Genomic DNA, 25,472 nt, shown 5'->3' on the forward strand with positions numbered 1-25,472 from the left:
TGAAGAAAAATCAAGTTTGCAGATGAAAATAAAAAGCACCTACTTATATGAAAATATATCTGGAATGATTTTTGATTTAGCTACAATTAAACTAAAGCCAGAATTGTATAAGGTAGTAATGTCAGAAATTTTGGAGTGTGGAAGTTGTTTGTGATGTTCCCAAAGTTTTTATTTGTGTTAACCCATGAAGATAGAATCCTATTAATTTGAGTTAACAATGAACATAACTTCTTACCACTGTGTGTGATTTTAATTGTCTTTTGATGTAGGGGAAAAAATAACATTACAAGACTCATGCTAAACCGTAACAGACCCTATAGTGTTGATGGACCTGTTTAGGTTTTCTTTTATATATATTAATAGCTCAGAAATAATGCACAACCTTAATTTATTCATGAGTCTTCCCTCTAACATCTGTCACTTTAACTCGCAGGCTGGTCTCCCTCCCTAACCCCTTTGTTAATGAGTGGTGGTCCTGTCCCCCTGGGTGGCAGGCCCACCCTTCTTCACCAAACTGCTGCCCAGGGAAATGTCACTTTATTGTCAATGCTGCTTAATGAAGAAGGATTGGACATTAATTATTTCTGTGAAGATGGTTATTCTGCCTTGTATTCTGCTGCTATGAATGGACATACAGGTAAGGGATTCACAGTTTTGTTAAACTGTATAAATAAAGTAATAGAAGCATTAATAATTTGAAAATAAAGCCCACTTTGTGCCTGATCCAAAACCGATTTGAAGTCAAAGAAAAGACTTCTGTTAACTTCCATGGGCTTCTGATCAGATGTTTTATCAGTAAGAATGTCCGTAGATGATAAATTTGAGCAAAATATCAGTTGGCATACACGTACATTTGAAGTCTGTTGTCAGTGATTTTCTGTGGAAGGGATCATGGATTTCATTATTAGTATGAAATTAGAGATGAGAGGATTTTAAAAAAAAGTGATTTTATCTAGGCAAGTTAAAACGAAGTAGTGTCATTTATTCAAATGAATTTGAACATGCATTATGCATAGGTAGTGCTTATGCTTGAAATGTATGTTGGTAGGAAAGTAAAATGCTCCATCTAAAATAACTGAAACAAAATAGCCCTAATTTCCTCTACATAACAAATAACTGATGTGAGTGTATGTAAATTCATGATGTATTTGTTAACTTCTGTTTCTATTAAATTTAAAAAAAAGAGTTCTAGAAAAGTTCAAGTGCCTGGAGCCTTTCAGCAGTATGCTGTCTTGTACCATTTTCTGATCTGATCCAACCAAGTGTCAAGTATATTAGAAATGAACAAAATATTTCACTGATACAAAGCAGGAACAATATTTTTTAAAATAGCTGATACAAGTGTACCACACATGCCTTTTTATGAGCACTTTCTCTCTAAAAATTGGAAGATGCAAACTAAATCTGAATCAGTACTAATATAAAATTCTGCTTGGGATAGACTCTACAAACCCCACATTTTTCCTCTCTGAGACATCAAAGTTGAAATCCCTGTCTCCATTCGAGTCAATGGAAGTTTTGCAATTGACTTCAGTAAAGCTAGGATTTTACCCCAGGAGAGGTGATGGACTATAGTGGGTTTGATTTATAGTCACTGTTTTTAATATTGTGGGTTTAGATCTATTAAGTGGAGATTGTATGGGGAGTTTCTAATTATGTGACTGGTCTTAAATTGTTATAGAAAAACTGTTCTAATTTTGTTATGTTCACAGGCCAAATTTTCAAACTAGAAGCATAAAATTAGCTCCTAAATCCATAATTAGGCACCTAAACAAATGGCCTGATTTTCAGAAGTGCTGACAACTCAGCAGCTCCTATTGATCTCAGTGAGAGTTTATGGGAACTCGCTTTACCCTTGAAATACCCAGTAAGAAAGTTCTACAGAATTAATGGAAACAGCATCCCTTAAATATTTAATTACTGTAATATAAGTCTTATAATTGTAGTTGAATATATACTGTAATTTTTAGGTATTAGATTGTTGCTTTTTAAAACAAGTAATATATTGCAGTAGTTTTGATTCTACATCAGTATCTGAAAAATATTTAATAATTGTATGAGTTAGGTTTTCACCATTTCCTTAGCTACCAACTGGCTTGTATAAAATAGGTCTCTCATTTGTTTCTGGTGTCATCTTAAAGTACAGTATATGCTAGTTGAGACCTCTCTGAAAAATCAGATTTGTAAAATTGTTGGCAGAAAGGTTGTAATTCTTAACTTAAATTCAGACAAACTTATTTAATTGGATAAATGTAACTTCAAAATTAATCCATTATATATTTTCTAATAGGCTTAAGAAAGTGTCATGATGAAGCACTTACAGTAGACAGTCCTGGCTTAATTGACCATGAGAACAGAGATGATATTGGTCTGAATCTGGGGATGGGAAAATGGTTAAATGACTCAGTTTGAGGGACTGTGGATTGAATTGAGTAGTTTTCAGTAGCAGGTGGCTAGCAGACAACTTAGACAGGCATAGTTTTTTCCCCTTCTGTGGAAGGACCTCACCCATGAGCTTATATCCACACCATTTGTTTGCTTGGGAGCATGAGTGTGTTCTGGATTGCAGTTGGAATGGTTAAAGGGGATTTGGAGACTTCTAGAACCAGTCTCTCCCCTGAAGCAGCTCCTTTGTTCCTCTTGGGCAGTAGCTGGCTGGAAAAGAACCATAGCTGTCATGTGTCTGCCCCCCCCCCCCCTTCCCCCCGATGCATGGGATAGGTTAAGGGCAGAGGTAGACTGCAGCTGCTCTTCACCAATTCTCAGTTGAAATATGGTCCTTTAGGATTCATAGCCAACTGATGAAAGGTAGAGCAGTCCTTAAACTGCTAAACTATGCTAGGGCTGGTGCAAATCGACCCACAGGAGCAGGGAGCTGTAACCAGCACCCTGACAGTGCTCCCTGCCATGTTCCTGTGCTGAGAATGTGGCCTGGGCTCCTTGTTGCAAGAGAGATGAGAACACTCAGGATATTCTTTCCAAGTCTATTCACACTAGGTACAAAATTCCTGTTCTTAGGCAGTTCCGCTTTCAGAGCTCCGGCTACAACCATTTTCAGGACATTTAGCCCACAGCAGCTTTTTTCTGCTTTCCATGCAAATACTGTCCCCGTGTGTGTGTGTGTGTGTGTGTGTGTGTGATAATGCTTGCCCCCAAAGTATAAGTTAAACACTCCTTTTGTGTTTGAATGGATGCTGAGAAATTGTTTTTCCCATTTGGCCTCAGTAACCAGTCTGTGGGAAATTGAGCAAATCAGTTTGCCAATCCATCTTTGTTTGACCTGCTAACAAAACGCGAACCACTTCAACTTACTACACTTTGAAAAGGATCTTCTGCTTTTGGACACAAAATGTGTCACACGTGATTGAGCTAATCCACCCAAGTGTCTACATTATATTGATAATCCCAGCCATTCATTCAGACACTGGAGGTGACAGAGGGAGGGAGAATGGAATGATAAATCCAGCTGAAAAACCCAGGAGATGTGAAGAGTACAGTACTCCTTTGAATAAACTATAGAAAATTATGTGCATTAACTGTACTCTGTGTTCAGCTATAACAGTGGGGGGTGCCGCTTAAATAGTTGAGATTTGTAGGCATACCTGTTTTGTCCATTCTTTTACCATAACAGTTATCAAAGACTTGGAGAAGGAGCCAGAAAGCATGCTGGCCAAATACTAAGAATTGGTGTAAGGGAACCTCTTTTCATTTTATTCCAAAGAGATTTATGGGGTTGGCAAGAAAGAATTCATATTTTAAATTAAATAGATGTTTGGATTAAGATGGAGATAGATGAAGGAAAGACAGGAAAGAAGCTATAATAGTATTGACATTTGTCAGAGCAGTACTTCTACTGAGAAACAGTTGAACAGTATATCTGTGTTTTTCACTGGATTTCAGTTATAAATACAAATGTTGGGCAAAGTAGCTGAATGAGGGCTTCTTGATGATTTGCAAAAGTCTTTCAGATGAATATTCTAGTATAGGGCTAGCTTATCATGGCTGTGATGTCCAAAAATAGATTCCTAAAGTTAGGCTTCTAACTCCTTACTCAGGCTCATAAAAGTTTGACCTGAGTTGCAAAAGTGCTAAGTACCTAATAGCTTTCAGTGACTTCAGTGTGAGGTTCTGGGTTCTCAGTATCTTTGAAAATCAAGTCACTTATTTAGGTAAGTAAGTTTAGGCTCCTGTTTTTGAAAATCTTGTTCCCTGATGTTTGGTGATTTACACAATCAGTCCATAATACTCACCTAAACATTTTAGAGAGAGTTAACCAGAGAAAAATATGCATTCAGAAATTAATAGAAACGAGTTTCACTTGACAAAGCTTGGGTTTTGGGTTTGAGCACATTAATGTTACTCAAAAGTTGGGGCAGGAGCTTAAATCCGGTATTTTCCTTTGGGCCCATCCCTAGAAAAGAGACAATTGCAGTAGAACCTCAGAGTTATGAACACCTTGGGAATGGAGGTTGTTCGTAACTCTGAAATGTTCGTAACTCTGAACAAAACGTTATGGTTCTTTCAAAACTTTACAATAGAACATTGACTTACTACAGCTTTGAAGCTTTACTTTGAAACTTTACTATGCAGAAGAAAAATGCTGCTTTCCCTTTATTATTTTAATAGTTTACCTTTAACACAGTACTGTACTGTTTGCTTTTTTTAAATATTCTTTTTGTCTCTTCTGCTGCCTGATTGTGTACTTCCGGTTCCAAATGAGGTGTGTGGTTGACTGGTCAGTTCATAACTCTGGTGTTTGTAACTCTGAGTTTCTACTGTAACTATGGAAATTTTTCTTGTAAGAAATACACTCTGATCAGGTTATTTTTCTTGTAAGAAATACACTCTGAGCAGGTTATGTGCTTTCTTAAGTTTATATGCATGTAGATGGCATTCCAATCTCTTGTGGAAGAAAAAGCAGAAAATTATATCATTAATATATACTTTAAATATCTTGAATGAATTTGGCTGTGGAATGGGTGAATCAATTTAATTTTCTACTGTTTCATTTAACGTGTTATTTTGGAAAAAGTTCATTATAGAAAGTGTTGTTAAAGTTTGCAAGTGTAGTTCAGTTGTAAAGTTATCCGTAGTAATTTCAGAGCATTGACACACCTGTGGAAGTTTTTAAAAAACCAAGTACATGCTCTAGTTTTAACATATCTCATTTTTCTTGTTGCATCTGTGACGGGTTGGATCACAGAAAACCCCTTGGGCACTGCCAACTGATGTGCTGAGACTACTTCTAACCCGCTTCCCCTGGCAACTTGGGACGTCAGTGCCATGCCTGGTTTGAGCCAGACACACTAGCCTGCTGCAGACCCAGACCCAGGTCTGAACCAGGTCCCCCAAAAGCTGCAGGCTTAACTGAAAACAGCTTAAGAAGTGTTCCTGTCTCTAACACTCAGATGCCCAGCTCCTAGTGGGATCCAAACCCTAAATAAATCTGTTTTATCTGTGTAAAGCTTATGCAGGGTAAACTCATAAATTGCTCGCCCTCTATAACACTGATAGATATGCACAGCTGTTTGTCCCCCTTCCCCAAGGTATTAATACATACTCTGGGTTAATTAATGAGTAAAAAGTGATTTTATTAAATACAAAAAGTAGGATTTAAGTGGTTCCAAGTAATAACAGACAGAACAAAGTGAATTACATAAGAACATAAGAAAGGCCGTACTGGGTCAGACCAAAGGTCCATCTAGCCCAGTATCCTGTCTACTGACAGTGGCCAATGCCAGGTGCCCCAGAGGGAGTGAACCTAACAGGCAATGATCAAGTGATCTCTCTCCTGCCATCCATCTCCACCCTCTGACAGACAGAGGCTAGGGACACCATTCCTTACCCCTCCTGGCTAATAGCCATTAATGGACTTAACCACCATGAATTTATCCAGTTCTCTTTTAAACTCTGTTATAGTCCTAGCCTTCACAACCTCCTCAGGTAAGGAGTTCCACAAGTTGACTGTGCGCTGCGTGAAGAAGAACTTCCTTTTATTTGTTTTAAACCTGCTGCCTATTAATTTCATTTGATGACCCCTAGTTCTTGTATTATGGGAATAAGTAAATAACTTTTCTTTCTCCACATCACTCATGATTTTATATACCTCTATCATATCCCCCCTTAGTCTCCTCTTTTCCAAGCTGAAGAGTCCTAGCCTCTTTAATCTCTCTTCATATGGGACCCGTTCCAAATCCTTAATCATTTTAGTTGCCCTTTTCTGAACCTTTTCTAGTGCCAGTATATCTTTTTTGAGACGAGGAGACCACATCTGTACGCAGTATTCGAGATGAGGGCGTACCATTGATTTATATAAGGGCAATAATATATTCTCAGTCTTATTCTCTATCCCCTTTTTAATGATTCCTAACATCCTGTTTGCTTTTTTGACCACCTCTGCACACTGCGTGGACATTTTCAGAGAACTATCCATGATGACTCCAAGATCTTTTTCCTGACTTGTTGTAGCTAAATTAGCCCCCATCATATTGTATGTATAGTTGGGGTTATTTTTTCCAATGTGAATTACTTTACATTTATCCACATTAAATTTCATTTGCCATTTTGTTGCCCAATCACTTAGTTTTGTGAGATCTTTTTGAAGTTCTTCACAGTCTGCTTTGGTCTTAACTATCTTTAGCAGTTTAGTATCATCTGCAAGCTTTGCCACCTCACTGTTTACCCCTTTCTCCAGATCATTTATGAATAAGTTGAATAGGATCGGTCCGAGGACTGACCCTTGGGGAACACCACTAGTTACCCCTCTCCATTCTGAGAATTTACCATTAATTCCTACCCTTTGTTCCCTGTCTTTTAACCAGTTCTCAATCCATGAAAGGACCTTCCCTTTTATCCCATGGCAGCTTAATTTACATAAAAGCCTTTGGTGGGGGACCTTGTCAAAGGCTTTCTGGAAATCTAAGTACACTATGTCCACTGGATCCCCCTTGTCCACATGTTTGTTGACCCCTTCAAAGAATTCTAATAGATTAGTAAGACACGATTTCCCTTTACAGAAACCATGTTGACTGTTGCTCAACAGTTTGTTTTTCTATGTGTCGGACAATTTTATTCTTAACTATTGTTTCGACTAATTTGCCCGGTACAGACATTAGACTTACCGGTCTGTAATTGCCGGGATCACCTCTAGAGCCCTTTTTAAATATTGGCGTTACATTAGCTAACTTCCAGTCATTGGGTACAGAAGCCGATTTAAAGGACAGGTTACAAACCTTAGTTAATAGTTCCGCAACTTCACATTTGAGTTCTTTCAGAACTCTTGGGTGCATGCCATCTGGTCCCGGTGACTTGTTAATGTTAAGTTTATCAATTAATTCCAAAACCACCTCTCGTGACACTTCAATCCGTGACAGTTCCTCAGATTTGTCACCTACAAAAGCCAGCTCAGGTTTGGGAATCTCCCTAACATCCTCAGCCGTGAAGACTGAAGCAAAAAATCCGTTTAGTTTCTCTGCAATGACTTTATCGTCTTTAAGCGCTCCTTTTGTATCTCGATCATCAAGGGGCCCCACTGGTTGTTTAGCAGGCTTCCTACTTCTGATGTACTTAAAAAACATTTTGTTATTACCTTTGGAGTTTTTGGCTAGCCATTCTTCAAACTCCTCTTTGGCCTTTCTTATTACATTCTTGCACTTAATTTGGCAGTGTTTATGCTCCTTTCTATTTGCCTCACTAGGATTTGACTTCCACTTTATAAAGGAAGTCTTTTTATCTCTCACTGCTTCTTTTACATGGTTGTTAAGCCACGGTGGCTCTTTTTTAGTTCTTTTACTGTGTTTCTTAATTTGGGGTATACATTGAAGTTGGGCCTCTATTATGGTGTCTTTAAAAAGCGCCCATGCAGCTTGCAGGGATTTCACTTTAGTCACTACCTTTTAACTTCTGTTTAACTAACCCCCTCATTTTTGCATAGTTCCCCCTTTTGAAATTAAATGCCACAGTGTTGGGCTGTTGAGATGTTCTTCCCACCACAGGGATTACAGTAACCATGGGGGTGTGAGTGATTACAGTAACCACGGGGGTGTGAGTGATTACCAAGCAAAATAAAATAAAACATGCAAGCCTATGCCTAATACAGTAAGAAGCTTAATACAGATAAAATCTCACCCTCAGAGATGTTCCAATAAGCCTCTTTTACAGACTAGCCTCCTTCTAGTCAGGGTCCAGCAATCACTCACACCCCCGTGGTTACTGTAATTTGTTCCAGCGTCTTTCAGGTATCCTTTGGGAGTGGAGAGGCTATCTCTTGAACTAGCTGAAGACCAAATGGAGGGGTCTCCCAGGGGTTTAAATAGATTTTCTCTTGTGGGTGGACACCCCTCCCTCCCCCTATGTAGAATCCCAGCTACAAGATGGAGTTTTGAAGTCACATGGGCAAGTCACATGTGCATGCACGACTCAGAACTTACAGGTAGCAGCCATTGTTCACATGCTACCTTGAACGTCCTCAGATAGACTTCTTATGTGGATTGGAGCCTTCCAAGATCCAATGTCCGTTAAGTGTTTCTTGGTTGGGCACTTAACTTGCAAATTCCTTTCTAAAGAAGCTGCCCAAATGCCTTACTAAGGCTACTTAAAATCCAACAAGTACACAGCCAATATTCATAACTTTGAATACAAAAATGATACATGCATACAAATAGGATAAATACATTCAGTAGATCATAACCTTTGCAGAGATATGTTACATGGCATATGTAGCATAAAACATATTCCAGTTATGTCATATTTACATTCATAAGCATATTTCCATAAAGCATTATGGGGTGCAACGTCACACGTATCAATCTGCATTTGTGTTTACTTAATAGATTGTGTGAGATTGCTGCTGACTGCAGAAGCACAAGTTGATGCTGCTGATAAAAATGGTTTTACACCCTTGTGTTCAGCAGTTGCTCAGGGACATTTCAGGTAAGTGACATAAGATTTTTTTCATGAAACTGTAGTACTCTTTAAGCATTATATTTTTAGCCATAGTTGTGCTTTTATCACATATTGAAAGCAAAATACCCAATCTCATAGTAATGTAACATTATGGTTGAGAATGTAAACAGATCTGTATGTTTCCCCTTGCAGCTTTAATTTGACCACCCACTGTGCACATGTACTATTTGTAATTGCACCATGACAATTACAGTTTCCATAGGAACCATGACTTTGAATTTCCTGGCTTTCTTTTACACACATTCTCGGCTATAATGTTGTATTAATGTAGGCTTTTTCATTCATTTTCTTTATTTGATTTTTCTAAAACAAAAAGGAGAGAGAGCCAAAAGGGAGAGATTGAGTCTACACTCAGATAAATAACTGCATTTATTTTAATTTGTAACGTGAAATTCAAATGCATAAAATGTATTTGAAGTTCAAAAAAAGTTCTCTTTACACAATGACAGTCATTTAAAATCAAATAGAGTTTAACAAATAAAAAAAGTCTTAAATAATCTGACTAAAAATTCCTTCCCTTTTCAGTTGCTCGGCTTGCACTACTGAGTGCTGTCATAATTTATTTATTTGTATTGCAGTAGTGCCTAAGAGCCTTAGTCATGGAACTGTACCCCACCATGCAATACAGAACAAAAAGACACTCTCTGCCTCTCCATCATAGTCTTTCACACCCAACAAACTTGTATTTCTAGAGCAAAAATGCCTTTGAGACCTCCCTTCCTGACATAACTGAAAGAAGCAAAAAGAGCACAATGTTCTTTTACTTTCCATTGCAGGACATTTAGAAGTGGAAATTCTGCCTTTGACTGAGTGTCTCTTCTGACATAACTGTATTGTGTGTACTGCAGATCTTGCCTATTTTTATGCACCACTTCTTCTTTAAAATGAGAGTGCAAGGAGCATTGAAGATTCTTGCTATATCTAGAGGGTTTTCAGATTCACAAACTCAGGGAGTACCAGGAAAGGGATACTCATGGTGGATGGCCTGTAGGGATTCATTAAATTTTCATTTCTTTCTTAGTTTCTTGTTGTGTTGTTTGTTTTTTTAAGGGGAAGATGGAATTTATCCAGACAGGTGTGTATGTGTTAGAGACTGAATCTCTAACCTTGTGGTCACATTGCTGCTATCCTTGTTTCCCCAAAATCTCCCCCCCTTCCCACTTTCTCCATCTGCCACACCCACTTATTGTATGTTGTCATAATGTAAAATCATCTTGGCAGGGACTGCCATTAGAGTCCCAGTCCTGAGAACTACTCTACAGATAATAGTGTATCTGGCCAAATGTTACACTATTTAATGTTAAATTTGTAAATTTACAGTAACTAGAGTAGGAGATGCCAGAAAACCCCACCAGTTTGCATCCTCTCACTAAAATACATGTAACTTAGATGTTTTCTTTTACATATTAAGTTATTTATTTCTGCTACTTACCCTGTCAACACATGGGTAGTTATGGCTCTGTTATACTTGTGGCACAGCAGAGCTTATGCTCTCTCTATCCCTGAGGGCTATTTATAAAGCTTGACATCCCTAAATATTTGCTTCTTTGCTTGTCCATCTTTTTGATGTCTTGAACATGGACTGCTTTATCATGACATAGTGAAAGAGAGTATAATAATAACAAAGCTGGACATATATAAATAGTGCTGAGAGGTAGAGTAACCTCAATAATGCTTTAGGCTGCTTGATCTGTTGATCATTTTAAACTTCCTGCTTTGAAGAATTCTGCCATGGGCAATGCAATAGTATGCTCTGTCCTTCCTTTCTCTCTGCATCATATGATCAGTGCTTCTGCTATGCTAGGAATCTGAAGTTAATGACAATGATGGACTTATAGTATTGGCTAGTGCCAAGAATAGCATAAACAAATTTGATGCAAGTTTCCCAGTATGTATGTCAATTAACCTTTTTCCTGAACTGTGACAACCTTGCTGTACCAGCCATAGATGTAGTCTCCTGAGCAAAAATTGACAGTTCTTCTGAATTGTTTGGTGGCTTTGTGGTTTGAACAAATGTCCACTAACAGCTGAGACCACCAAACTCATTTTACTAGTGGCCCAAACCAGATTTTGACCCTGGATTTCCAGAGGTGAAAGGTTAGTTCATAAACTCTTGCACCACCTAGCCTCCCAGAGACTAGTCTAACATGACATGAGGGGAGCTGGAGCTGTCATTGGGAGACCCAGAACTCGACAGGCTACTCTGAAGTCTTGTAAGGCAGCAAGATGTATTGAGTTTAAGAAGACCTGTTAGCATGGTAATATCATGTGAATTAATATTTAAGCTTTTTTTTTTTAATTGTAGACTCATAATATTGTGGTTTCACTAGACGCATTATCCATATTGTTTCTATAATATTTGAAATGTCAACCTATACTGTAAACCCTTTACAGATAAAAACAAGAAAAGAAATATTCATAAATTCTTACTTGTTTTTAAGACCATAAGGGACAATTATGATCACCTCCGTCATAACACAGACCACAGAAGCTCAATTAGTACAGTAACTCCTCACTTAACGTTGTAGTTATGTTCCTGAAAAATGCTACTTTAAGTGAAACGATGTTAAGCGAATCCAATTTCCCCATAAGAATTAATGTAAATGGAGGGGGTGGGGGGGATTAGGTTCCAGGGAATTTTTTTTCGCCAAACAAAAGTCCGTCTCTATCTATCTATCTATCTATCTATCTATCTATCTATCTATCTATCTATACACACACACACACACAGAGAATAAGTTTTAAACAATTTTATACTGTACACAGCAATGATGATTGTGAAGCTTGGTTGAGGTGGTGAAGTCAGAGGGTGGGATATTTCGCACGGATGCTAAATGATGAACTAGCACTCGGCTGAGCCCTCAAGGGTTAACAAGTTGTTAATGTAGCCTCACACTCTACAAGGCAGCATGAATGGAGGGAGGGGAGACAGCATGGCAGAAAAAGACAGAGACACACACTGCGTGTGTGTGTGTGTGTGTGTGTGTGTGTGAGAGAGAGAGAGAGAGAGAGAGACTCGCATTGCCCCTTTAAGTATGCTGACTCCACTCTAAGTACATTGCCTTTTTAAGTAGATCAGCAAGTTGAGACAGCAGCTGCCGCCAGCAAGCGCCCTCCGTCCTGAGCCCTGTCATGTCCCCCCCGCTCTGTGGAAATAACGTACAGGAGCAGGGGGAGGGGACACTCTGGCATTAGCACTCCTCTTCCCCCTTCCACGTGCATAGCAAGCAGGAGGCTCCCAGGAGCAGCTCCAAGGCAGAGGGCAGGAGCAGCACATGGCAGTGGGAGAAGGGAGAGCTGAACTGCCCGGCAATTGATAGCCTGCTGGGTGGCTGCCACACAGGGAACTTAGGGGAATGGAGAGCTGATATGGGGGCTGCCGGTCCACCCTGGTTCCCCATCAGCTAGCTCCAACGGGCTGCTCTTTCTGCAAGCAGTGGACAAAGCAGGTGGCTGCCAAACAACGTTATAAGGGAGCATTGCACAACTTTAAATGAGCATGTTCTCTAACTGATCAGCAATGTAACAACAAAACCATGTTAACCAGGACAACTTTTAGTGAGGAGTTACTGTAATTCCTGCATCAGACTCATGACTTCTAATTGAGCTAGAGCATATCTATTTAGGACATCAAGTCTTGATTTAAATCCATCAAATGATATAAAATGCACCAGATGCCTGTATAAGTTGTTCCAATGGTTAATTACCTACACTGTTAAAAATATTTGCCTTATTTCTAGTCTGAATTTGTCTAGCTTCAGCTTCCAGCATTTGGATCTCATTATGCCTTTTCCTGATAGATTAAAGAGCCCTCTATTATCAGAAATATTCTCCCCATTTAGCTACTTATAGGTCATGATTAAGTCAGCTATTAATCTTTTCTAGGGTAAACTGGATGCTCACCTCACTAGCTGGGCTACAGTTTTGATGGGACTTTGAGCAGTAGAGACACCTTCTAGTGTCTGGGGGTGGTGGATGGAGGTGGGTGGGTATCTCAGCTGGAAGCAGCTGAAGCAGTGTTCCATCTGCTCAGTCTCCTTTTCTTTCACTCCCCCATCCCATTTTGTTTTCAGCATGTGGGGGCTGTTTTTTTCCTGCTTCTTCCTTCTTTCTACTTCTGAGAAGTAATTCTTCCACTCTACTACATGCTGATTAGGCCTCCACTGGAGTATTGTGTCCAGGTCTGGGCGCCACATTTCAGGATAGATGTGGACAAACCTGGAGAAAGTCCAGAGAAGAGCAACAAAAATAATTAAAGGTCTAGAAAACATGACTTACGAGGAAAATTGAAAAAATTGGGTTTGTTTAGTCTGAAAAAGAGAAGACTGAGAGGAGACATAACAGTTTTCAGTTACATAAAAGGTTGTTACAAGGAGGAAGAAAAATTATCCTCTTTAACCTCTGAGGCTAGGGCAAGAAGCAATGGGCTTAAATTGCAGCAAGGGAGGTTTAGGTTGGACGTTAGGAAAAACTTCCTAACTGTCAGGGTGGTTAAGCACTGGTATAAATAGCCCAGGGAGGTTGTGGAATCTCTAGATAATGCTTAGTCCTGCCATGAGTGCAAGAGACTGGACTAGATGACCTCTCAAGTCTTACGATTCTATGATTCCTCATGCTCAGGGCATTTGGATCTGGGCTCTGGTAACTTTTCCACCCATTTCTGGGGCCAGGTGATTGGCTCCTGTTTGAGGGTGGAGTGTGAAGGGGATTGATACAGTTTGCTGTCTAGGTGGAGTAGCCATTGTGGATTTCCTATGTAAGGCTCACCCTTGCCACCTTTAATTTAGTTGCTGGATCTCTGGTGATGCTGTGGGCTAAGCTGATCACCAGTTTTGGGGTCTGCAAGTGTTTTATAACATACGGCAAAATTTGCAGACTGCAATGCCTTGACAGCATTTTGCTGGACATCTGCTGGGAGATCTTGGGAAAGTCATTTCTTCTTCGAGTGCTTGCTCATATCCATTCCAGTTAGGTGTGTGCGCGCTGCGTGCACGATCGTCGGAGAAATTTCTACCCTAGCAACACCCGGTGGGTCGGCTGTGGAGCCCCCTGGAGTGGCGCCTTCATGGCGCTGGATATATACCCCAGCCGACCCAGCGCCCCCTCAGTTCCTTCTTACCGCCCCTGACGGTCGTTGGAACTGTGGAGCGCGGCATAGCTGTTCTCCACTCTCCCTAGCTTACCCTTCTGAAGTTACGTGTAGATAGTTGTATTATAGTGTTAGATTCTGTAGATAGTGATTTATTTTACTTTGTTGTAGTTGTAAGTACTTAGCGGGGGTGAAGGGGGTTGTTCTTCCCCCCTTTTTCCCCCCGGCGCACAGCCGGGCTCATGCCCAAGGCTCCTGGCTTTAAGCAGTGCGCGTCCTGCGCGAAGCCTATGCCGACCAGTGCCCCGCACAACTCCTGTTTGAAGTGCCTCGGAGAATCCCACCAGGCAGATAAGTGCCAGATCTGCAAGGCCTTTAAACCTAGAACTCGAAAGGAGCGGGACTTCAGGCTTCGGCAGCTCCTGATGGAGGCGGCACTTAGCCCGGATCCTCCCTCGGCGCGCCCAGCCCCGGCACCGAGCGCCTCGGTACGCAGCGCCTCGGCGGCGCCTACCGGCACTGCAGACAAGTCCGCACGGCACCGGCCGACTTCGGCACCGCGGCCGCCTCAAGGGACTCGGCGCCGGTCTCTTTCTCCGGGCCACAAGAAAGCCCGTAAGGCGCAGGACACTGCTGCCCTGAAGACGCCGGCTCCCCCGGTGCCGGGGGTAGAGCCGCGTCCGCCTTTGGACCGCCCAAAGCAAGGGCCAACAGCACTGTCGACTCCGGCACCGAGGCCGTTGAGTCCGGTGCGGATTGAATCTCCACCTCGGTCGGTGGTGGAGCCTTGTCTGCCTTCCACCCCGGAGACGTTCGCAACGGCGAGGGACCTTATTGCCCTCACGGAGTCGGCACCGCCTCTACTTCCGGCACCGCCGGCACCCCGCGCAGTGCAATCCAGGGGCAAGCCTGCCCTGGTGCGCCCACCGTCTCCGGCCGTGGACTCTCGGCACCGCTCCAGGTCCAGGAGTGGGTCCCGACGCCGCTCGCAGTCCTGGCGCCGACTATCACCTCGGCACCGGTCGTACTCGCAGCCAAGATCTTCGTCGCGGCACCGGTCTACCTCTCGGCACCGGCGCGGCCACCGGTACCGATCGGGATCCCGGCGGAGTTCTCGGCACCGGTATGAGCGCCGCTCAACCTCCAGGGGCCGCTCCCGGTACCAGATTTCGTCGCGGTCGTCGTCCAGCTCAAGATCCGGGTCTCGGCACCGACGCGGCTACCGGCACCGATCTCGATCCCGGTACCGCTCACCGGCACCGCGCAGGGACCGATCCCCTTATGACCGGCACCGATCGGCACCGTCCCATCAGGAGCCGATTGCATCGCGCTCAGCACCGCCTTGGCCGTCGAGATCAGCATCTCGCTCCTCTGAGGGGGCCTCTAGATCGGCCTACCCTCCTCAGGGGCAGGCGGCTTCGGCGGATTTCGGCCATTGGCAGGAGACTGCCGAGGACCCTGCACAGGGACCTGCGCACTGGTCCTTTTGGACTCCATGGGCCTACCATCAAGCGCAGGGGGCTCCACCATCTGCCTCCCGCTCGGCACGTTCCGAGCCCAGGACCCCGGAGGCCACCGTCTCCTGCCCCCCCCCCGGGGGCATGGAGGCTCCAGTGCCCACACCTGCGGAGGCCCTGGACCCGGGGACAGGCGATGCCCAGCTCCATGAACACCTGGAGCAGGATCCGCCATTGGACCCCTTGCCACCGGAGGCATCCTCCTCCTCCTCCCCCGATGAGGCGGTGGCGGGTACATCCACCATGGGCCCGCCCCCTATAGATCTTCGGGCCTACCAGGACCTGTTGCGCCGGCTGGCTCGCAATATGGACCTCTAGGTGGAGGAGATTGTGGAGGTGCAGGACCCGGTAGTGAGCATCCTCTCCGCGGATGCCCCATCCAGAGTGGCGTTACCACTCATACGGACTATCCAAAACAATGCCAATACGATCTGGCAAACTCCGGCCTCCATTCCACCCACAGCCAGAGGGGTGGAAAGAAAGTACTTTGTTCCTTCTAAGGACCATGAGTACCTGTATACCCATCCCCAGCCATGCTCACTGGTCGTGTCGTCAGTGAACGCACGGGAGCGCCACGGCCAGCAGGCTGCAGCGCCCAAATCGAAGGACGCTAAGCGCTTTGATTTGTTTGGACGCAAGGTTTATTCGGCTGGGGGGTTACAACTTAGAGCGGCCAACCAACAGGCGCTCTTAAGCCGATATAATTATAACTCATGGGCATCGATGGGGAAGTTTAAAGAACTGGTTCCCCAAGATTCCAGGGAAGAGTTCGGGGCCTTCGTAGAGGAGGGTAAGAAGGTGGCACTTACCTCCTTACAGGCCTCCTTGGATATCGCGGACTCGGCCGCTAGAACTTTGGCCTCGGGCATAGCCATGCGGCGAATCTCCTGGCTCCAGGTGTCAGGCTTGCCGCCAGAACTGCAGCAAACCCTGCAGGACTTACCCTTTGAGGGCCAGGGCCTGTTTTCAGAAAAGACTGACTCTCGGCTCCAGAGCCTTAAGGACTCAAGGACGATTATGCGCTCCCTGGGGATGCATGTCCCAGGGCCCCAGCACAGGCCCTTCAGACCACAGCCTCAGAGGTTCTACCCTCCCCCGCCTCGTCTGAGACAGGACTTTGCCAGAAGGCGGGGTCGGGGTGGTAGGCGTAGGTCGACTGGCCCTCAACCGGCCCAAAACCAGGGACTGCCTAGGCCACCTTCAGGCCCTAGGCAGAACTTTTGAAGGTGCGGTCGAGGACGGCACCACAACTAGTACCCAGGATTCAACTCCCCCCTTTCGGGATCACCTCTCCAGTTTCCACCGTGCTTGGTCCCTTATAACCTCGGACCGTTGGGTCCTTCGCACGGTGGAGAGGGGATACGCTCTCCAGTTTTCCTCGCCCCCCCCCCCACTCCCCCTCCCCGTCCCTCTTCAGGGACCCTTCTCACGAGCAACTCCTTACACAGGAGGTTTTTGGGCTCCTCTCTATGGGGGCCATAGAGGAGGTTCCACCAGAGTTAAGGGGCAGGGGGTTTTATTCCCGCTACTTCCTGATCCCCAAGTCAAAAGGGGGTCTACGGCCCATCTTAGACTTGCGCGGACTCAACAAATTCATAGTGAAGTTGAAGTTCCGCATGGTATCTTTGGGGACCATTATCCCTTCCCTGGATCCTGGAGACTGGTTCGCCGCCCTCGACATGAAGGACGCATATTTCCATATAGCAGTCTATCCGCCTCACAGGCGTTTTCTGCGATTTGTAGTAAACATGGTGCACTACCAATTTGCAGTCCTTCCCTTCGGCTTGTCCTCAGCTCCCAGGGTGTTCACAAAGTGTGTGGCGGTCGTCGCGGCATACCTTCGTCGACAAGGGATACAGGTGTTCCCGTATTTAGACGACTGGCTGGTACGCGGCCGTACCAGAGACCAAGTTCAAGCTCATGTCCACATAGTGACACAAACTTTCCACGAGCTGGGCATTCTACTCAACAGAGAGAAGTCCACGCTAGTGCCAACCCAGAGGATAGAATTTATTGGAGCAATCCTAGACTCCAGATGTGCCCGAGCCATTCTACCAGACAACCGCTTTCATACCATCACAAGCGTCATTCAAGGGCTCAGGACCTTTCCGATTACCACAATACGGTCATGCCTCGCCCTGCTAGGTCACATGGCCTCCTGCACTTACGTAACCAGGCATGCCAGACTGCGACTTCGCCCACTTCAGGCCTGGGTATCATCGGTATACCGTCCTCATCGAGACAACCTAAACATGGTGGTCACGGTTCCGAACTCGGTCCTGGCCTCCCTCACCTGGTGGTTGGATCGCCGGGTGGTTTGCGCAGGAGTGCCGTTTCACGCCCCGCAGCCCTCCCTACACCTGGTCACGGACGCTTCATCTCTAGGATGGGGCGCTCACCTCGGGGAGCACCATACCCAGGGCCTGTGGACCGCACCCCAACTCGCCCTGCACATCAACGTTCGCGAGCTGATGGCGGTGCGCCTGGCTTGCCAGGCCTTTCTCAATCTCCTACAGGGCCGTTGCGTGTTGGTTCTCACGGACAACACCACGGCCATGTTTTACATCAACAAGTAAGGCGGAGCCCACTCATCTCTCCTATGCCAAGAGGCCATTCGCCTGTGGGACTTCTGCATCGCCCACTCGATACATCTCACGGCATCGTTCCTTCCTGGAGTCCAGAATACGCTGGCGGACCGTCTCAGCAGGTCCTTCCAGACGCACGAGTGGTCAATTCGTCCAGACGTCATCTATTCCATCTTCCAGAGGTGGGGATTTCCCCAGGTCGACCTGTTTGCATCTCGAGCCAACAGGAAGTGCCACGCATTCTGCTCCCTATAAGGGCGAGCGCTGGGCTCTCTATCGGACGCGTTCCTACTAACCTGGAAAGGCCACCTGTGCTATGCTTTCCCTCCATTTCCACTGGTCCACAGAGTACTGCTCAAGATCCACAGAGACCAGGCACGGGTAATTCTCGTCGCTCCAGCTTGGCCGAGACAGCACTGGTACACCACACTGTTGGAACTCTCGGCTCAAACACCGATCACGCTTCCGTTATGTCCCGATCTCATCTCTCAGGACCACGGCCGGCTGTGTCACCCAGACCTGCAATCGCTCCACCTCACAGCGTGGATGCTCCATGGCTGAATCGGACAGAGCGGCAATGCTCGCAATCTGTCCAGCAGATTCTGCTGGGAAGTAGAAAGCCCTCTACACGGTCCACTTACTTAGCCAAGTGGAAGCGTTTCTCCTGTTGGTGTGAGCAACGAGCTACGCCCCCCTTGCAGGCGCCTATTCCTCTCATACTGGAATATCTCCTGTCCCTAAGACAGCAGGACTTGGCGATATCTTCAATCAAGGTTCACCTCGCCGCTATTTCGGCGTTCCACCCAGGAGAACTCGCGTCCTCGGTCTTCTCTAACCCGATGGTCATTAGATTCCTCAAGGGCTTAGACTGGCTGTACCCACGGCAACGCCAGCCGGTTCCGATGTGGGACCTCAACCTCGTTCTCTCCAGGCTCACAGGGCCTCCATTTGAACCATTGGCGACCTGTTCGCTCCTGTACTTATCCTGGAAGACAGCCTTCCTCGTAGCCATCACCTCAGCACGGCGCGTTTCTGAACTCAGAGCGCTCACGTCCGAACCCCCATACACGGTGTTCCACAAGGACAAGGTGCAGCTTCGCCCCCACCCTGCCTTTCTTCCAAAGGTGGTCTCACCTTTCCACGTGAACCAGGATATATTTCTCCCGGTCTTCCATCCAAAGCCACACGCTACTCGTCAAGACCAGCGTTTGCATTCTTTGGACGTACGCAGGGCCCTGGCTTTCTATATTGACCGTACAAAGCCATTTCGGAAGACGACACAACTCTTTGTTGCGGTAGCCGACCGGATGAAAGGCTCACCGGTCTCCTCGCAGTGCCTGTCCTCTTGGATCACGTCCTGTATTCGTGCTTGTTACGACCTAGCCGGTGTCCCGACTCCGCGCCTTACCGCTCACTCCACGAGGGCCCAGGCCTCCTCGACTGCCTTCCTGGCTCAGGTCCCGATCCAGGACATTTGTAGAGCTGCAGTTTGGTCTTCCGTACACACATTCGCTGCTCACTATGCGCTGGTGCAACAATCCAGAGACGATGCTGCTTTCGGGTCAGCGGTTCTGCGCACAGCGATGTCTCACTCCGACCCCGCCACCTAGGTGGGGCTTGGGAGTCACCTAACTGGAATGGATATGAGCAAGCACTCGAAGAAGAAAAGACGGTTACTCACCGTTGTAACTGTTGTTCTTTGAGATGTGTTGCTCATATCCATTCCACACCCGCCCCCCTTCCCCACTGTCGGAGTAGCCGGCAAGAAGGAACTGAGGGGGCGCTGGGTCGGCTGGGGTATATATCCAGCGCCATGAAGGCGCCACTCCAGGGGGCTCCACAGCCGACCCACCGGGTGTTGCTAGGGTAGAAATTTCTCCGACGATCGTGCACGTGGCGTGCACACACCTAACTGGAATGGATATGAGCAACACATCTCGAAGAACAACAGTTACAACGGTGAGTAACCGTCTTTTCACCTCTCTGTGCCTCAGTTGCCAATTCTGTAAAATGGAGATAGTGTTACTGACCTCCTTTGTAAAGTGCTTTGAGACCTACTGATGAAAAATGCTGTATATGAGCTAGGTATTATTTAATGTCTCTCTAGAAGGCAGGTTAAGAACATAAGAATAGCCATACTGGGTCAGAACTGTGGTCCATCTAGCCTAGTATCCTGTTTTTTGACAGCGGCCAATGTCAGATGCTTCAGATGGAATGAAAAGAACAGGGCAATTATCAAATGATCCATTCCCTGTCATCCAGCATTTGGCAGTCAGAGGGTTAGGGACACCCAGAGCATGGGGTTGCATTCCTGACCATCTTGGCTAGTAGCCATTGATGGACCTATCCTCCATGAACTTATCTAATTATTTTTAGAACTTGGTTATACTTTTGGCCTTTACAACATACCCTGGCAGTGAGTTTCACTGTGCATTGTGTGAAAAAATACTTCCTTATGTTTGTTTTAAACCTGCTGCCTATTAATTTATTGCATGACCCCTGGTTCTTGTGTTATGTGAAGGGGTAGTAACACTTATTTATTCACTTTCTCCGTACCATTCATGATTTTATAGACCTCTATTATATCCCTCCCTACTTGACTGTTTTCCAAGCTGAAGAGTCCCAGTCTTTTAAATCTCTCCTCATATAGGAGCTGTTCCATATCATAATCATTTTTGTTGTCCTTCTCTGTACTTTTTCCAATTCTAATATATCATTTTTAGATGGGGCAGCTAGAACTGCATACAGTATTCAAGGTGTGGGTGTAGCATTGATTTTTATAGTGGCATTATGGTATTTACTGTCCTTATTATCTATCCCTTTCCTAATGGTTCTTGACATTCTGTTAGCTTTTTTGACTGCCGCTGCACATTGAGCAGATGTTTTCAGAGAACTATCCACAATGACTCCAAGATCTTGTTCTTGAGTGGTGACAGCTAAGTTAGACACCATCATTTTGTATGTGTAGTTGAAATTGTTTGCCAATGTGCATTACTTTGCATTTATAAACATTGAATTTCATCTGCCATTTTGTTATCCAATCACCCACTTTTGTGAGATTCCTTTGTAACTCTTTGCACTCCGCTTTGGACTTAATTATCTTGAGTCATTTTTTATTGTCTGCAAACTTTGCCACCTTACTGTTTACCTCTTTTTCCAGATCATTTATGAATATGTTGAACAGCACTGGTCCCAATACAGACCTCGTGGGACCCCGCTATTTAAATCTCTCTATTCTGAAAACTGACCATTTATTCCTACTCTTTGTTTTCTATCTTTTAACCATGATCCATGAGAGGACCTTCCCTCTTCTCCCATGACTGCTTACTTTGCTTAAGAGCCTTTGGTGAGGGACCTTGTCAAAGATTTTCTGAATGTGCAAGTACATTATATCCACTGTATCATGCTTGTCCACATGTTTGTTGACCCCCTCAAAGAATTGTAATAGATTGTTGAGGCATGATTTCCCTTTACAAAAGCTGTTTTGACTTCCCCAGCAGATCGTGTTCATCTCTGTGTCTGATAATTCTGTTCTTTTCTATAGTTTCAACCAATTTGCCTGGTACTGAATTTGGGCTTCTTGGCCTATAATTGCCAGCATTGCCTCTAGAACCTTTTTTAAAAATCAGTGTTACATTAGCTATCCACCAGTCATCTGGTACAGAGGCTGATTTAAGCAATAGGTTACATATCAGTTAGTAGTTCTGTAATTTCATATCTGAATTCCTTCAGAACTCTTGGGTGAATATCATCTGGTCCTGGTGACTTATTACTGTTTAATTTATCGATTTGTTCTAAAACCACTTCTATCGTCATCTGAAACTTGGACAGAATTGTCACCTGAAAAGAATGACTCCGATGTGGGAATCTCTCTCGCATCCTGTGCAATGAAAACCAATGCAAAAAATTCTTTTAGCTTCCCCGCTGTAGAAGGGATGTGGACAAATTGTAGAGAGTCCATCAGAGGACAACGAAAATGATTAGGGGACTGGGGCACATGACTTATGAGGAGAGGCTGAGGGAACTGGGCTTATTTAGTCTGCAGAAGAGAAGAGTGTGTGTGCAGGGGGATTTGATAGCAGCCTTCAACTACCTGAAGGGGGGTTCCAAAGAGGATGGAGCTAGGCTATTCTCAGTGGTGGCAGATGACAGAACAAGGAGCAATGGTCTCAAGTTGCAGTGGGGGAGGTCTAGGTTGGATATTAGGAAACACTGTTTCACTAGGAGGAGGATGAAGCACTGGAATGGGTTACCTAGGGAGGTGGTGGACTCTTGGAAGTTTTAAGGCCCTGCTTGACAAAGCCCTGGCTGGGATGATTTAGTTGGCGTTGGTCCTGCTTTGAGCAGGGGGTTGGACTAGATGACCTCCTGAGGTCTCTTCCTACCCTGATCTTTTATGATTCTATGATTCTCTGCAATTGCCTTGACTTCCTTGAGTGCTCCTTTAGCATTTCAATCGTCGGGTGGTCGCAACGATTATTTGGCAGGGTTCCTGCTTCTGATATACTTTAAAAAAAATTGCTGTTAGTTTTTGTGTCTTTTGCTAGTTGCTCTTCAAATTCCTTAATAATTCCACCTCCATGAGAGGCGTTAGCTGTGGCTGCGGGAGAAGTTCTCCCACCAACATCGCTCTTAGGTTGGTATAACTGCATCACTCAGGAGTGTGGATTATTCATATCCCTGATTGACATAGTTATACTGAAGTAATTCTGTAGTGTAGACCAGGGCTAAGTTTTTACGTTGTAAACCTTGTAACTGTGTAACTCACCAAACAGAAAAGAAGCTTTAATTAATGTAAAGGCTGGCTTCCTACAGAAGATGCTAGGGCTTGAACACAAAAAGGCCCATTGAAACCAATGAGCCATTGTGAAACATCAAAGGACAAAGACTTTGTTGATTGCTCCCCCACGCCCATGAAGAGGAAATGTGCACAAGGATCCATCTCATTGGCTTGAACTCTGGGGGAAGGGAATAAAAATCTCTGATCAGAAGAAACTGGATCTCTCTATACTGCTTGAACTCTGAGGGGCAAAGATTTCTAAGCATAAACAAGGGATTTCTAACTGTTTGGTCTGGGTCAGCCCTTAAAGGACTTAGAATTTAATATATTATAGCAGCTTCTAATACCTTTTGGAACCTAAGGTTGTAACTCATTTGTGTGTGTATTTTACCTGCTTTGATCTTGTAAATAACTCTCATTTCTTTTTCTTCTTTAATAAATATTTAGTTAATTTATTATAGGATTGGCTACAAGTATTGTCTTTGATCTAGGATCTAAGGTGCAGTTGACCTGGAGTAAGTGACTGGTTCTTTGGGACTGGGAGTAACCTGAATATTGTGGTTTTTGGTGTAAGGAAAAACATCTATCACAAAGGCAAGCTTACCTGGGTGGCAAGATAGATTGGAGTACCCAAGAGGGCTGTCTGTGACTTCATATTAAGGCTGTTATAGTGCCTGAGGATTCACACTTGATACTTGGTTGGTGAAATCTAAGTATAGAACTCACAACCACTTTGGGGTTTGTGCCCTGCATCTTCACATTCTGCTCTGAGGTTGGTACTCATGTTCCTGAGCCACTCCAGACAGCTTAACAGGCTCCTCCAGATGTGGCTCCTCTGTTCTTATCAGATTATTTGGAGAGTTTCCCCTGTTGAAGTCATCTTCCACTTCCTATTCTTCATCTAGACACCGAGCCCAAAAGTGCTTTAGATCTTTAGGAGATCACCATTGGCACTGGAATTGGTACAATTCTCATACCAGAGATAGGGATTTGTGGCCCGGTTCCTACATGCAGTCAATGTCATATCCCTTTCCTCAGTGGCATTCATGGAATCCTTGGGAGGTCCCTTGATCTTCAGGGTCTTGATCCTTGGTTCACTCCAAGGTACAGTCACCAAACTTTCCTGCTGTCTTGCCTCCTGACCCAAGTAATCTAGAGACCATATGGAGGTTCTCTCTCTGAGCCGGTTCAGTCTGAGTCTTTATTGCAGGAGCAAGTAGAATCATAGAAGATCCCATTAGCCTTGATTTCCGTTTCCTCTTCATCTTCTTCATCGGACAATTCCACTATATCAGATTCCTCGTCTCCTGTGCCTGTGGATTTTAAATAATGTCAAGATCTCTATGGCGAATGGGCAGGCAGAGTATGTTTGGGAGAATACCCATTAACCAATAGATGTACTCCAGTCTTCAGCTCCAGGGAGGGCAGCTCTTCCTATAAATGAAGGACTTTTGGAACCTGCAAAGACTTTGTGGCATACCCCAGCTTCCTTACTACCCATAGGGAAGCCCACTGATTTAAGTTGGAAGTGAAAGACATAGTGTCTTAAAATTGGATTTCATGGGAAGAAAAATTTATTCAACCTCGTCTTTACTAATGTGCATTGCCAATCAGCAGGTTCTATTGTCAAAATATGATTTTGTGAATTGTGAATATGACAGAATTTTAAGATAAGCTGCCAGAATCCTCCAGGAGAGATTCAAGCTTTCATTGCAGAGGGCCGGTTAGTGGCCAGGATGTCATTACAATCAGCACTGGATGTAGCAGACACCTCCTCTAGGATTATGACCTCACCTGTAACAATGAGAAGAGCTTTGCAGTTACAGAATTCTGGCATAGTCCCTGAGGTCCAACAAAGTATAGAGGACTTACCATTTGATGGTTGATTTTTATTTTCACAGAAAACTGATGAGACATAATTTTTTTTTTTAAAGACTCTTGAACTACTTTACATTCACCAGAAGTTTATACCCCAGTGATAAGGAGGTGTCACCGTGGGGTCAACAACAACAGCAGCAACAATACTGACTCTATTCCCAGCATTATTTTCGGCAGGTGGCTTATCCAGCTAGACCACAGGACTTGTCCAGGAAGAGACATTAATCTCAAAGGAAAAGGCCTACTTCCAACCAGCCAGCCCATCCGCCATCTGCTTTGGACAAATAGTCAATTTAACTCTCCTAACAAGGACAGTATCCCAATGAGCTGGGAGCACACACAATCAAGTGGAATACATGTCGACACCCATGTCTTGAAGAACTGTGGCAGTACAGGTAAGTAACTGTTTTTGGTTTGGTTTGGTTTTTTACTGTTGTCAAATCATTCTTTTAGCTCTTTCCTGAGCCTTTTCCAGTCAGAACTGGAAACAACATTCTAGTAATGGTCTTACTAATACTGTATACAGAGTTAATACCACCTTCCTACTCCAACTGGATATTCCTCTTTTTATAGCCAAGGATCAAATTAGCTCTCTTAGCTACCACATCACATTGGGAGCTCAGTTTCAGCTGGGTATCCTCCAAGACCCCTATGTGCCT

General features: G+C 44.6%; 1 protein-coding gene across 1 annotated transcript in view; it reads left to right on the top strand.

Annotated features, from left to right (window-relative positions):
- The window catches only part of CTTNBP2 (cortactin binding protein 2), a 178,873-nt gene that overhangs the window by 76,078 nt on the left and 77,323 nt on the right, over nucleotides 1-25,472 (top strand). The window contains exons 4-5 of the mRNA XM_065423243.1: nucleotides 434-637; nucleotides 8,832-8,931. Coding sequence (XP_065279315.1) covers nucleotides 434-637; nucleotides 8,832-8,931 — 304 coding nt within the window. The remainder of the gene's footprint in view (nucleotides 1-433; nucleotides 638-8,831; nucleotides 8,932-25,472) is intronic.

Source organism: Emys orbicularis, chromosome 1, assembly GCF_028017835.1.
Source record: "Emys orbicularis isolate rEmyOrb1 chromosome 1, rEmyOrb1.hap1, whole genome shotgun sequence".
Classification (NCBI taxonomy): Eukaryota; Metazoa; Chordata; order Testudines; family Emydidae; genus Emys; species Emys orbicularis.